The following is a 13,239-nucleotide window of genomic DNA, read 5'->3' on the forward strand; positions in this document are numbered from 1 at the left end:
GGGGATCAGAGGAGGCTGGTGGGGGGAGCTATAGGAGGACAGGCTCATTGTAATGGCTGGAATAAATGGAACGGTATCAAACATATGGAAACTACGTTTGACTTAGTTCCATTTCAGCCATTACAATGAGCCCGTCCTCCTATAGCACCTTCCACCAGCCTCCTCTGATGTGAATGTTTTGTGCTACATTTTCGCCACGCCTGCAGAAACTCAGGGAGTCTTTAGCACATTAGGTCCTCAGTACTGTACACTGGACTGACTCTCCAGCCATCCATTCATTCAGGACACGATTCATTTCTAAATGATGTTGCGTGAGAAACCAGATCATGGACCTGTCCTTATGTCTTCCCTACTCCACACATCTATGTCCATCAGTCTGCCATTGCCCTTTCCAACATTCTATTCCAGATGTTAGGCTTTACTTTCCTGTTAGCTCCTTGGCTGGGTCTTTCCCTTTGTCGTGACTACCAGTACAGAAGAAAATAAAAACAATAAGCGGGTGACTAGAGACCAGTAACATGGTATCTCCTGGCCCATATCAGCCTGGAGGAGTTGTAGTAGTAGATCCAATGAAACCAGACCTGAGTAGTAGTAGACTGAACTCTATGAAGGAACTTTGGATGAAAATGACTGATACTCCAACTGTTTTGTGCCTGTCAAGAAGAATAGTCTGGGCAGAAAGAGAAGGAGAACAGGTAAGTGACAAGGAGAACCAACAGCTGTATATTACCACGGACTGCCATGCATTACAGGTAAGCCAGTTGTGTGAGGGGGTGCGAATTCCAATGGGGGTTTTCGCTTATGAAAAGCCTGGATATAAGCTTAATAATTCTAAAAGCATGCAGGGGAAATGGGTTCTAAGGTGAGATAAAATGAATTGTGGATTTTGGGAAATGCCTCTTGCATGCAAGCACCGACAAAGAGAAGCACACAATCCCAACCTTGAAGGAGGCTTTTCTGTGAATGAAAGCCATTCTGGGTTTCCTGTTCTTCTTGGGAGGGAGATCCTATGAAAATCACAATGAAATCAACAGATTAACAATAAATAGCGAACGCAAACAAAGGAGCTATTCATGTTATGGTAGCGGCAGGTAGCTTAGTGGTTAAGAGCATTGTGCCAGTAACCGAAAGGTCGCTGGTTCTAATCCCCGAGCCGACTAAGTGAAAAATCTGTCGATGTGCCCTTGAGTAAGGCACTTAACCCTAATTGCTCATGTAAGTCGCTCTGGCTAAGAGCGTCTGCTAAATGACTAAAATTTAAAATGTAATGTTTAAACACAGGTAATGTGCAACTCAGCTCACTAAAATGGAATTCCTCAGTAGCATCACCGTAAGAGAAGATCCAAGCCCTAAGTAGATCATTGTTTTATGATTTACACTTATAGTAACATACCACCAAATAAGTGATCTATTGTAGGAAATGGATACAGTATGATTACTAAACCTACAGTGAGAGAGTAATTTCACTGAAACTGGTAAGTTATGTATGTGAAAAGGATCTCCGCTTCCTATAAATGGTACCAGAGGGGCTTCCTTACCCCAGCCATTAGTGACGGCGTCGCGGTTGCAGATCTCGTTAGCCAGCCGTTCAAAGTACTCGGGCAGGTCGGAATACTCGTTGCCATAGGAGATGACCTTGATGCCCTTGTCCAGCATGTTGTCCCGCAGCTTCTTGAACTCTCCCACGTCCTCGCGCCGCACCAGCATGAAGTGTTCCAGGTCCGACTTGTGTTTGACCGCCTCCAGGAACAGAGCCTGGAAGGTGGTGTCGTCCACTGTGCGCCCGCAGCCCAGGAACACAAACGACTTGGTCTCGTACAGTTTCTGGATCTCCCTCTGTCCAAGGGAATTCAGTTTGCATGAAGACACTGACAGAATTGACTTTGCTACAATTTAACAATGTGTGATGGGTCTTAAATTGATTGAAAATTTTCATTTAAACATCAGCAACTGCTAAGAACTGAAACATTTCCAGGGTATCATTTAGAAAGGCTGCCTGTCTCAATGCTCACCATAACTTCAGTGTTTCTCAGTACATTCTGGTAGCCAGCAGGGTGCAGTACAATGCCGCTGGGATTCGTGTAAACACCGTGAATGTGCAAAACGCTCAGACTTCTCTTCCCCTGAGCCCACTCCAGGACCTGCGCGCACACACACATTTCACAGTCCATCTCACCAAATCCTGTTCTTACTGGGTAGGGAGTAACACCACTGTCAGACAGGGATATTAGTCATGATGGAGACAGGGCATAAATACCACACCTGAAGGGCAATATCGCAGGGTTCTGACAAATACATAAACTCATGTGAATAATTTAAGAAGATTGTCAATTATTTTATGCTTCTACATAAATAACAATCCATGTTGGGTCACTGCTAAGGTAAGAGTAGGAATAGTGTTTATAAGTTCTGCTTAAGGAATCCATTTGTCATGTTAGTTCCTATTTCTGATCAAAGACATATTTATTCATCCATAAATGTTGACAACAGTTGGAGGAAGTTTGAAACTTTGACCTCAACATATACTAACTACATCCTACGTCTGTCAGAGAAAAAATACTGTACTTTCACAGGTCAATGCGTTGACCATTTTCTCTGGTTTAAGGACACCATATTAGAAGGGCAACACTATTAGAATACATACAGTGGGGGAAAAAAGTATTTAGTCAGCCACCAATTGTGCAAGTTCTCCCACTTAAAAAGATGAGAGTGGCCTGTAATTTTCATCATAGGTACACGTCAACTATGACAGACAAAATAAGAAAAGAAAATCCAATAAATCACATTGTAGGATTTTTTATGAATTTATTTGCAAATTATGGTGGAAAATAAGTATTTGGTCACCTACAAACAAGCAAGATTTCTGGCTCTCACAGACCTGTAACTTCTTCTTTAAGAGGCTCCTCTGTCCTCCACTCGTTACCTGTATTAATGGCACCTGTTTGAACTTGTTATCAGTATAAAAGACACCTGTCCACAACCTCAAACAGTCACACTCCAAACTCCACTATGGCCAAGACCAAAGAGCTGTCAAAGGACACCAGAAACAAAATTGTAGACCTGCACTAGGCTGGGAAGACTGAATCTGCAATAGGTAAGCAGCTTGGTTTGAAGAAATCAACTGTGGGAGCAATTATTAGGAAATGGAAGACATACAAGACCACTGATAATCTCCCTCGATCTGGGGCTCCACGCAAGATCTCACCCCGTGGGGTCAAAATGATCACAAGAACGGTGAGCAAAAATCCCAGAACCACACGGGGGGACCTAGTGAATGACCTGCAAAGAGCTGGGACCAAAGTAACAAAGCCTACCATCAGTAACACACTACGCCGCCAGGGACTCAAATCCTGCAGTGCGAGACGTGTCCCCCTGCTTAAGCCAGTACATGTCCAGGCCCGTCTGAAGTTTGCTAGAGTGCATTTGGATGATCCAGAAGAGGATTGGGAGAATGTCATATGGTCAGATGAAACCAAAATATAACTTTTTGGTAAAAACTCAACTCGTCGTGTTTGGAGGACAAATAATGCTGAGTTGCATCCAAAGAACACCATACCTACTGTGAAGCATGGGGGTGGAAACATCATGCTTTGGGGCTGTTTTTCTGCAAAGGGACCAGGACGACTGATCCGTGTAAAGGAAAGAATGAATGGGGCCATGTATCGTGAGATTTTGAGTGAAAACCTCCTTCCATCAGCAAGGGCATTGAAGATGAAACGTGGCTGGGTCTTTCAGCATGACAATGATCCCAAACACACCGCCCGGGCAACGAAGGAGTGGCTTCGTAAGAAGCATTTCATGGTCCTGGAGTGGCCTAGCCAGTCTCCAGATCTCAACCCCATAGAAAATCTTTGGAGGGAGTTGAATGTCCGTGTTGCCCAGCGACAGCCCCAAAACATCACTGCTCTAGAGGAGATCTGCATGGAGGAATGGGCCAAAATACCAGCAACAGTGTGTGAAAACCTTGTGAAGACTTACAGAAAACGTTTGACCTGTGTCATTGCCAACAAAGGGTATATAACAAAGTATTGAGAAACTTTTGTTATTGACCAAATACTTATTTTCCACCATATAATTTGCAAATAAATTCATTAAAAATCCTACAATGTGATTTTCTGGAAAAAAAATCGCATTTTGTCTGTCATAGTTGACGTGTACCTATGATGAAAATTACAGGCCTCTCTCATCTTTTTAAGTGGGAGAACTTGCACAATTGGTGGCTGACTAAATACTTTTTTTCCCCACTGTATGTTGAGCTTTGAATCAAATACCTTCCCTTGAATTTGCCTTTAATACACCTTAAAATATGTTTTATGTGTAAGAGCATTCCCTGTGTTGTGAGCCTAAACATGTGATCATAGTATAGTTAAACTGTCATGCCCTCAGTCTTTCATAGATAACTTCCCCTAACAGCTCTGATGCGGTCTTAAGGTCACAGGGGACCAACGCCTATGTTCCAGTGTCCACACTTGCATACCACTTAGAATACATGCCCAATACATTGCTTCTATAGACATGCAAATGTATATATTTCTTAACGTTTAAATGGCAATTCACGTAATTGAATTATTTTTTTCGTAACGTTTAAATTATTTTTAAAAAATTGTCATTTAAACGTTACGAAAAAAATAATTCAATTACGTGAATTCACAATGAAGATATGGTCCTGTGTATGCTCGCTAGGGGGCAATGCAGTTCCATCTACCATTGGCTACCAGATGGCGCTTATCTTACTGCTGTCCCCAACCCACTCAGCAACTATGGTAGTTAATGCCGTTTTTAGGTTCTCTGCTGTGTGCCTCTCCTCCATGTTCTCAGTGGTCAGTACATGGGACTTAACGTCCCACTTCTCATCAATATGATGGCTCGTTGCAGTGATGTATGACAGCTTTTTCATAGACATCCAACAATCTGTTATTAACGCCACTTATGGGGTGTTTGAGAGCTCACGCTTTGTACTTGCAGAGCAATCATTGTACAATTTCTCTATCCAGGACGTCACAGTTTTTCGACATGGCATCTTGTAGTCTGGTTCTAGATATGCCATCAGGGCATTAAAGCAGACATCCTCTACCATTGACAGTGGCTGCATATCAACTGCAATCATTTCTGTGATGCTCTCACTCCATCCCGTATCCCACTTCTTTGGTGTGAGGAGCCTGTCTAATGTCTGTTGCACTACTGCCTGCAACGGTTAGTGTCTCACAGTTCGTCCCTTTCAGTTGGGTAAGCATTGCACCTGTACTGCCACTGTAGCTCAATTCCAATATCTGTGGCAAATAATTTGAAAGATGCATATCTCCTCCTACTAACGTTACAGCATTGTTGTGTTAGGTATTTGTTACATGTTAAGTGTTTCCCTTTATGATGATGATCGGGACATGTCAGTGGTAGTTTTGTGATACCTGCACTGTGATTTTATTTTGGTTTTGTTTTTCCAGTTAGGGATTTTCTCTAAACGATAACAATCCCAATTTCGTTTAAACGTTCACACCCCTAATTGCGTCATAGCGAAGTGGTATGCTAGTGTAGCTTTTGGAACAGTGCCTAGATCTGCACACATGACATACTGTAACTAATATTTTCAGGCAAATCCCCAATTGGCATCAATCCATGATGTGTTATTTCAATGAAAGTCAGTTATGCACACACAATTTAGAATTTGGTCCTAAAGAGCACACAAGACCATGAAAACAGAGATCTTTCCAAAGGGAAAAGAAGGATCTGTTGTTACCTTCTTCTCATCTGTAAGGTCCAGAGACTCCAGCTTCGATCCCTGGTGGGCTGCATAGATCTCCAGCAGGTTGTCAAAGTTGGTGGTGAGGACCAGCGCTCCACTCTCCATCAGCTGCAGTACGGAGCGGAGAAGGTGCTTCCCCGCATTCTCCATCTTACACTCCAGATCGTCAAACACCTCGTACAGGCAGTCCTTGAAGAAGGTGGACCGCACGTTGCCTGTTCTCTGCAATGATAGGGCAGGAACACAGTGAATAGGGGTTAGTGGGTGTGTATTGCATTTCTGGGTCCAGATTATTCTGCTGGTACTCAACTACTAGGAGGGAGACATTTTATAAAAGCATTTTCTGTTTTTTAAAGGTACAATAAAGTGTTTATGACTGGTTGTGGTAGTCATGTAAATGAAAGGTGAAAATGTTTTTCCATCAGTAGCAGTGGCATGTAAACAGTTGCTTTACACAGTAAACATTATGGCTATGGAGCAAAGAGTTGGAGGGCAGGCTGTTTGAGTAGCCATGAGATTATGGCCGTCTGTAATGGATAAATCTCATTACCCAGAGCTATGCAAAACGCACACACTACCTGGCAGTGGCTGTAGGAAAACAAAGGTGAAGGGCTGGCCCGCTATGAATAGCACTGTCGAGGTGAGCTTAGCACAGCCAGCTGCCTGGCCGACTGCTGGACTGTCTAGAGATAAGAGATCTAGTGGGCTAATTAACTAACAACAGGATCCCTTTCCACAGGAAGGCAGTCATTATCACCAAGGGCAAGCATCTAGCTACCCACCCACCCTGCTGTTGACTTCTGCACTGAACGCATTCTCCTTTTTTGTTCAGGATTTATGTAATGACCAAATAAGGTAAAAAGTAGTACCACGCTCTGATACTGATGTTGAGATTGATATAGCCTAGGATTCGACACTAAAGTTGAGTTGTTTTCAACCAATCTAGCCCTAAACAGGGAAAGTTACAATATAATTGCCTTTAGTATTTTGCCTAGGTCATTCAACGACAGCATGAAAGGATTTAGGTCACAAACATTCTCTGAGTCTAACTTTCAGATTAGGCTCATTAACCGACATTACGTGCCAAAACACAGCCCTAATCCACAGTTATTTACAGTTTGGATTGCCCTCGTTGTAGCACCAACACCATTGGGTTAAACTGCTGTTTCCCACCTGGTATTTGATCCCTTCTTGAGACACGAGGGACACTCCTCACAGAAGCCTTGGTTATCTTCAGCTGTTCTGTGAACAAGCACCCACTGGGCACACACTGGTTGAATCAATGTTGTTTCCACGTCATTTCAATTAAATTACGTTGAACCAACGTGGAACAGACATTGAATTGACGTCTGTGCCCGGTGGGCAATAATGTGACCAAAGACTAAAAAAGGCGAAGCAATGACAAATCTCTCCTTCTACACTCTACAAGAGTCCTCAAGCTACGAGAGTCCTCTTTTCAATGTGTTTCTTTCTCTTTACGCTTTCAGCATATTCAATTCTACAAAATTTGAGACTCAAGCTACTTTATATAGCAAGCGCCATACATCTATACTTCGCTATTCAATCGTTTTATGTTCAGCTAAAGTTGCGTTTCCCATACTGATAAGATGCTGAACATGTACAGACAGGCCTGTGGAGAACCACTGCTTGCTAAGTAAGAACAGAAAAACAGAAAAAGATTTGCCATAGGGTCCATGGCTGTGTAATCACCTGATAATCATGTCTCTTATAAGCTATTTAGTCTGGCGGGGCGCTCTGTTATTCCGAGGCTGAATGGAAACCTTGGCTGGGGCCGGTGTTCCCGGATTCACATTACTCCATGATTACAAAACATTTTTATTTTTTTATTTTTTTTCAAGGCAGCAGCACTCCCATTAAAACGTTAAAGCCCCCCAAATCCATAGCCAACAGCAATGGGCCTGGGTCTGCATGATTGTGAACTGGAATAGAAACTATGGATAAACCCACAATGGGCTGTTTGTTCCCTTTGTGGTAACAGTCGGGCTGCTGAAACAAAGCATGTTTAAGCAATGTGAAAGGTGCGATGAGACATGACTAACACTGAAGGCAGATAGTATTAAGGCCTCATCAACCGGTTATGGTTTGAGCCGACCTGGTATGAAGGGGATATGGGCTGGTACGGAAATCCCTAAATGTTTTCCCCTTGAATTTCTCCATCATTTAGTCACGGTCCACTGGTTCGTTGACTTATTGAGAAATCAATGGGAGGTTATTCACTGGGGGGATTTCTTCATCTAGCGAATCAAATAACAGGCCTTAAAATACCTGTTTAAATTAGCCTGAGTGACAGAACTTGTTGAGCTAACTTGTCAGTGGCTTTGAAAACAAGGCAATGAATGATGAAGTGTTGTTGTAATCTATCAGTGCTGTACTTTGGTTAGGGCATCACCTTTTACAAAGAACACAGGTTGAAAAACCTGAATCAAATGTTTTAGAATTTAGATATAATTATTCTGACTCCTTGCCACGGTCATTCCCACTAGGATAACAAATCCCAATAAAGGAAAGTTTACAATGAACGTCACTGGTGTTTCTCAACCAGCTGGAGACAATGTATTGGCAGTGTGCTGTCCACATCTGGCTGTCTGTGTGTGCACAGGAGCGGGGGAGGGGAAGCCTTACCGGAGAGAGCTTCTGGATGAGGTCATGAGCCACGTGGACTAGGTTCTTGTCGTCCTTCAGGCTCTTCTGAAAACGCCGACTCTCCTCTTCCTCTAGGAGGTCAAAGTCATTGGCCGCGTCCAACAAGGCCTGGATCAAACCCTTCCAGGAGCGCAACGCAGGGACCTGAGGGGCCACAGCTGAACTCACCCCTGTACCAATAACTAGGACCAGCTCGGAGGCCCGCTTGGTCTTCAGGCTGGGCAGCAGTTTCCTTTGGGGCAGGCAGAGATTGAGTGATGGTTCCATTGATGGTGCCCAAATCCTTAGACAACATGAAGGTTAAACAAATCATGGCAAGTTTACTTGGCTGCTGTTTGAACTCAAACCTAGGCTGAAAAGATAAAGAATGGGTTTAGGAACAGGAACTATGAGAAAATGTTCCTGACCAGTGACATACAGATAATGCATTGGCACATAAACAGGAACGGCGTGCTAAATGTAGGCTACTCATATCAATTTTTGATACCTGGGTTTTTTGGTGTTGGAGTCAACATCCTGAGTGTCAGCAAGAGCAGGTCTCTTCTCGGTTTTCACAACCACAACAGAGGCCATTCGGCTCCTGTAAGACAACCATGAGAGTAAATATACATACAATACCATAAAAGCAATAACTTAAGTGCAATGCAATCTGGAGTGATGATCTCAGTTTATTGTATCATACATAGAACAGCACCTTTACAGGGCAGTGTGCCACTGTCCCCATTACTACCGAAGGCAGGGCATCAGATTCACCTTACACTAACTAGCCTTACATAGTGGAACATTCATGGGGCTTTCCTTACACATCAGAGAAGATTTAATCACCAAGTACTGAGATGCCTAACTATGGGCAATTCCACGGTAACGTAATTAGATTGAGATGTTTCACTTTAAAATGTATGCCAAACAAAAACTATTGATTTCAAAGTTTAACAAACCATACAACTCTATGCACAATGACTACTTTGAACAATTTACACGGAATAAATTTAAAAAAACTTTTACTGGAAAAACTGCAGATGCTAAATTTGGTAACAGAACGGTAAAATCTCCCTCGGTTTCATTCTGTGTTACCAGACTTTGTATCGGCACAGTTCTTCATGTAAATGTGTATTTGTAATAAAAAATTTAAGTGGAAATTGTCAAAAGTAGTCCTCAAGTTCAACACAGAGTTATACGGTTTTTGTTTGGTATAGCTGCATTTTAAAGTGAAAAATCTCGGCGTAATCTATTAGCTAACTATCTAACGTTAGCTAGCTAAATTATCTTCATAATGTATTACTTCCGAAGTCGGGTTTGATGCCTATTTATTGTAATAATAGTCTTGGGGCAAAATAAGAATCATACCTTCCTCCTGGAAACATTTAAAAACTTCACCCCACGGAAACATTTTTTTTTTGGTGACGTGTTCATTCAGGATGGCGAAACCTTAGCTAGCTAAATTGGCTAGCTACTTACTAAGGATGGGAAGTACGCTGTCAGGAAGAATTGGCTAACGTTAGCAAAAATTCAACTAGCTAGAATAACGTTACAGTTGGACTAGCTACCCAGCTAAAACTGCGAAATAAGACACATTGGCTAGTTAAATTCACACAAGTATTTACACTTACCCTGATAACTCCAACAAGTTGCTTTTTTGGTCAGTGGAAATGTTCAACTTACTAGCGGACGACGCATTAACGTTAGCTGGCTTGCAACTGCGAGTTAAACATCCAGTACAGTCTACTACGGACATATCCTGCTTTAAAAGCCGGTATTTGAGATTGATGTACTTGACATGGCTGAGTCTGTGTGCATTTGGCTACTAGATGTAATTCTTAGCAAATCTATTTAGCTATCAAATTTTTCTCAGTCGACTTCCTCTGTGTACACAACCTATCGACTCATATGCGGCTGGAGGTCTGACGAAGATTGCGTTGGACAAGGGATGTGCTCAACCCGCTACTGTAAATCCCACTGGCTCTCTACATTCTGGAACGGAGGTAAACAATGTTTTACCCCCACTTACGACCGCCCCGTGTAATATTAGCTAGATCAGGGATGGGCAACTTTGATGAAAATCTGAACTCATCTTGAAGGGGCCGCAGTGACTCGCCGGTTTGCATACCCACATCCATACCCTCACATGTAGGAGCCGGCTCTAACAAAAAATGTGAACTCATCATGAGTGGCCCGCAGGTTTGCATACCCACATCCATACCCGCACATGCAGGAGCCGGCTCTAGCCTTTTGGGGTACCTAAGTGAAATGTTGTTGTTTTATAGTTAATTTCCTGCAATTCTACCCATTTCGCCACAGGGTGTAGAGAAAATGTTGCAGTTTTAAAGCAAGTTTGCTGCAATTCTACCCATTTAGCCATGGGGCAGAGAGAAGATTTTGCGATTTTCTAGCTACATTCATACAATAATACAAATTTTGCCATTGGGTGGAGAGAAAATGTTGCAGATTTACAGGTAATTTCCTGCAATTCTACACATTTTGCCATAGGGTGGAGAGCAATGTTTGCAGTTTTTTATATGATATCTGAGTGAGTGTCTAACAAAATCAACATGGGGCCCTGGTCGGTAATTAAACCATGATTACTACAAGTTTAGATAGCTGGCTAGACTAATTTACCAATCTAAAAATGTTAGCTGACAAGGGCTAATTGAGTGACTGTCAGTGATTGACATAACAAGATAAAAATAGCTGATGCAGCACAACCAAATTTCGAAATTGCCTTGTGTATTCTACTATTCCACAGTATGTTGAGACCGGACTCCGGGGTGGGGTGGGGTGGGGTGGGGTGGGGTGGGGGGGGGGTTGTTTATCCATTGGGATGTCTTCATGTCTAGTGCAGTTACATGAGTCACTGTTGAATGTGCTTGGACTAGGCCTATCTATTTAAGAGCTAGACCAGTTGCCTAATTCAAAAAATTGAGACCTATCACTTTCACACACAGTATGCAAATGACAAACTACTTATCTCAGAGTTGCAGCACAGTCCCCCACCCCCCTCCCCCCATGACCATATGGTGTTGCATTGATTGCTGAGAGCTTGTACAATTTTAGATATAATGCTACTCTGTGTCACTGGTAGTCAATTAGAGAGGGAGACCATGCTATTTACTCACAATACTGTTAAGAAGTTTTGTTGCCCACCATAAACTGTTCCCCGGTCCTGCAATTGTGTGCATCTGTTATATTAAGCAAACCTAAGTTTACTACCACCACCCTGGAGACAGAGGCATGCATGTTGCTGAGATTTTGTACTAGCACCATTCTGAAACTAGGAGACTGACCTATGTTGCACAGTATTATTCTTGGAGTAATTCATTGGGACAGAATCCATAAGAGAGCAAATGCATTTTCCTCTAATGGAAAAGGTTTCAGCTCTCTCAAAAGCTCATAGCCACAGCCTGAGAAAGGGCACAGAAAATGTATGACATAAATATAGGAGGCTCAGTATTACTGTGTATGAGGATGACAAGAGGGGCTTCAACTATTCCCATTCTGGAGACGTGTGTTAGTGAATGTGTTATAAAACAGCATGGTAGCCTCAGCTCCAGGCCTCTCTCACGTTGTTGATGAAAGCCTGTGGCATGTAGCAGCATGTAGCCTACAGTTTCCCATATCTGTTATCTGGTGCCTGTCTATCCTATCAGTCATCTTGAGAGAGCACACCTGGCTGGGGCTGTAACCAGCATGATACACACCAACAGACCGACCATCAGCTGCGTTTCAGGGATGAGTTAAAATCATCAACCCTCTTGTGCTGTGAAAATGCATGGGAATAATTTTATGTTTTGACTTCAATAGCCTTTTAGCGCTCACCACAGTGCGTCTCCAGCTCTATTCCCTTCTATATATTACATAAATCGTTAATACATTTATGTGGGACTAATATGTATGACTGAGACAGACCTAAAAGGACACTTGAAAAGTACATGCTTGAGATCCTGGTGCACAAGAGGATTATTGTTGCACAAAAACAATCTGTGTACATTGATGATGGCTCTTTGTGATGATGATTAGGCATACCATTCATATAATGCATAAAAACAGGGTACCCAGGGTCACTTAACCCTAATTGCTCATGTAAGTCGCTCTGGATAAGAGCACCTGCTAAAAAATAAATATAAAAAAAAGTTCTGAAGGACCAGGTGGCTGCCAGAGGTAACGTCTAAACGGTATCCTTGGGACGTCCAACTCTGACATCATCCTATTGAAGTTGAAATGTAAAACGGTTAAGGGTTAATAGTGCTTTCAAGACAACTGGGACCTTGGGAAAAATGAGGTCGAATCATGACGTCAGTGACATGGGTGATTCTACAACTTCGGGCACTTTGGCCATGCAAGCTTTCAGAAATTAAAACTTATTGAAACTCCATTTTACCAGTATTACAATTGTCTTTAATTTGTCTAGAAACAATATCTGATAATTGCTGCAATCGTCCTATTCAGGAATTTATATATTTTTGTCATTTTTCTCAGACAGCAATAGACAAATGTAATTTCCATCACATTATTAAACATCAATTTTAGTTGAATAAAATATCATACAATTAATTTATAAAACATTTCTTATACCTTTGTACATTATGTCATATTATTTTAAGTGATTCTTAAGTTTTTCCTAAAATGAATAACTCAACACGACGACTGAATGTTTAAACTTGCCTTTGTGACAGCTGAAAACATTTATTTATCATGAAAAATAAGATATTTCCACCCAACCTTTTTGTGAGATTATGATAACAACCATATGATTTCCCTGTCTAAAACAAATCAATCAATGTAAATTATACATAATATACTATTTTACCTCAAAAATATGGATGTGGTGGAAATGACAA

At 42.0% G+C, this 13,239-nt stretch overlaps 1 protein-coding gene across 4 annotated transcripts; it reads right to left on the minus strand.

The window, feature by feature from the left end:
• Positions 1–100: 100 nt before the first annotated feature.
• Positions 101–10,459, minus strand: LOC121567766 (protein FAM118B). 4 transcript variants are annotated; one of them, XM_041878026.2, is made up of 8 exons: positions 10,015–10,459; positions 8,892–8,984; positions 8,384–8,636; positions 5,735–5,962; positions 2,013–2,141; positions 1,539–1,836; positions 942–1,007; positions 101–670 (listed from the first exon to the last, which is right to left on the minus strand). In XM_041878026.2, the coding sequence occupies exons 1-8, from the start codon at positions 10,137–10,139 to the stop codon at positions 657–659; spliced, it is 1,206 nt and encodes a 401-aa protein (XP_041733960.1). In that variant the 5' UTR covers positions 10,140–10,459; the 3' UTR covers positions 101–656. The 4 variants fall into 4 exon arrangements, with proteins under 4 accessions (XP_041733960.1, XP_041733959.1, XP_041733961.1 ...); XM_041878025.2 differs by having other exon boundaries at positions 8,384–8,687; positions 10,015–10,457; XM_041878027.1 differs by lacking the exon at positions 10,015–10,459 and adding an exon at positions 9,752–9,828 and having other exon boundaries at positions 8,384–8,687.
• Positions 10,460–13,239: the final 2,780 nt, after the last annotated feature.

The sequence above is a fragment of the Coregonus clupeaformis genome, chromosome 6, assembly GCF_020615455.1.
Source record: "Coregonus clupeaformis isolate EN_2021a chromosome 6, ASM2061545v1, whole genome shotgun sequence".
NCBI classification, from domain to species: domain Eukaryota; kingdom Metazoa; phylum Chordata; class Actinopteri; order Salmoniformes; family Salmonidae; genus Coregonus; species Coregonus clupeaformis.

Bases quoted from the DNA above. Each gene is read 5' to 3' on its own strand.
- LOC121567766 (XM_041878025.2), bottom strand. From the start codon at position 10,139: ATGTCCGTAGTAGACTGTACTGGATGTTTAACTCGCAGTTGCAAGCCA. The intron at 8,985-10,014 runs GTAAGTGTAAAT...GTTGTCTTACAG, and splicing joins AACTTGTTGGAGTTATCAGG to GAGCCGAATGGCCTCTGTTG. The intron at 8,688-8,891 runs GTATCAAAAATT...ATGTTGTCTAAG, and splicing joins TCCAACACCAAAAAACCCAG to GATTTGGGCACCATCAATGG.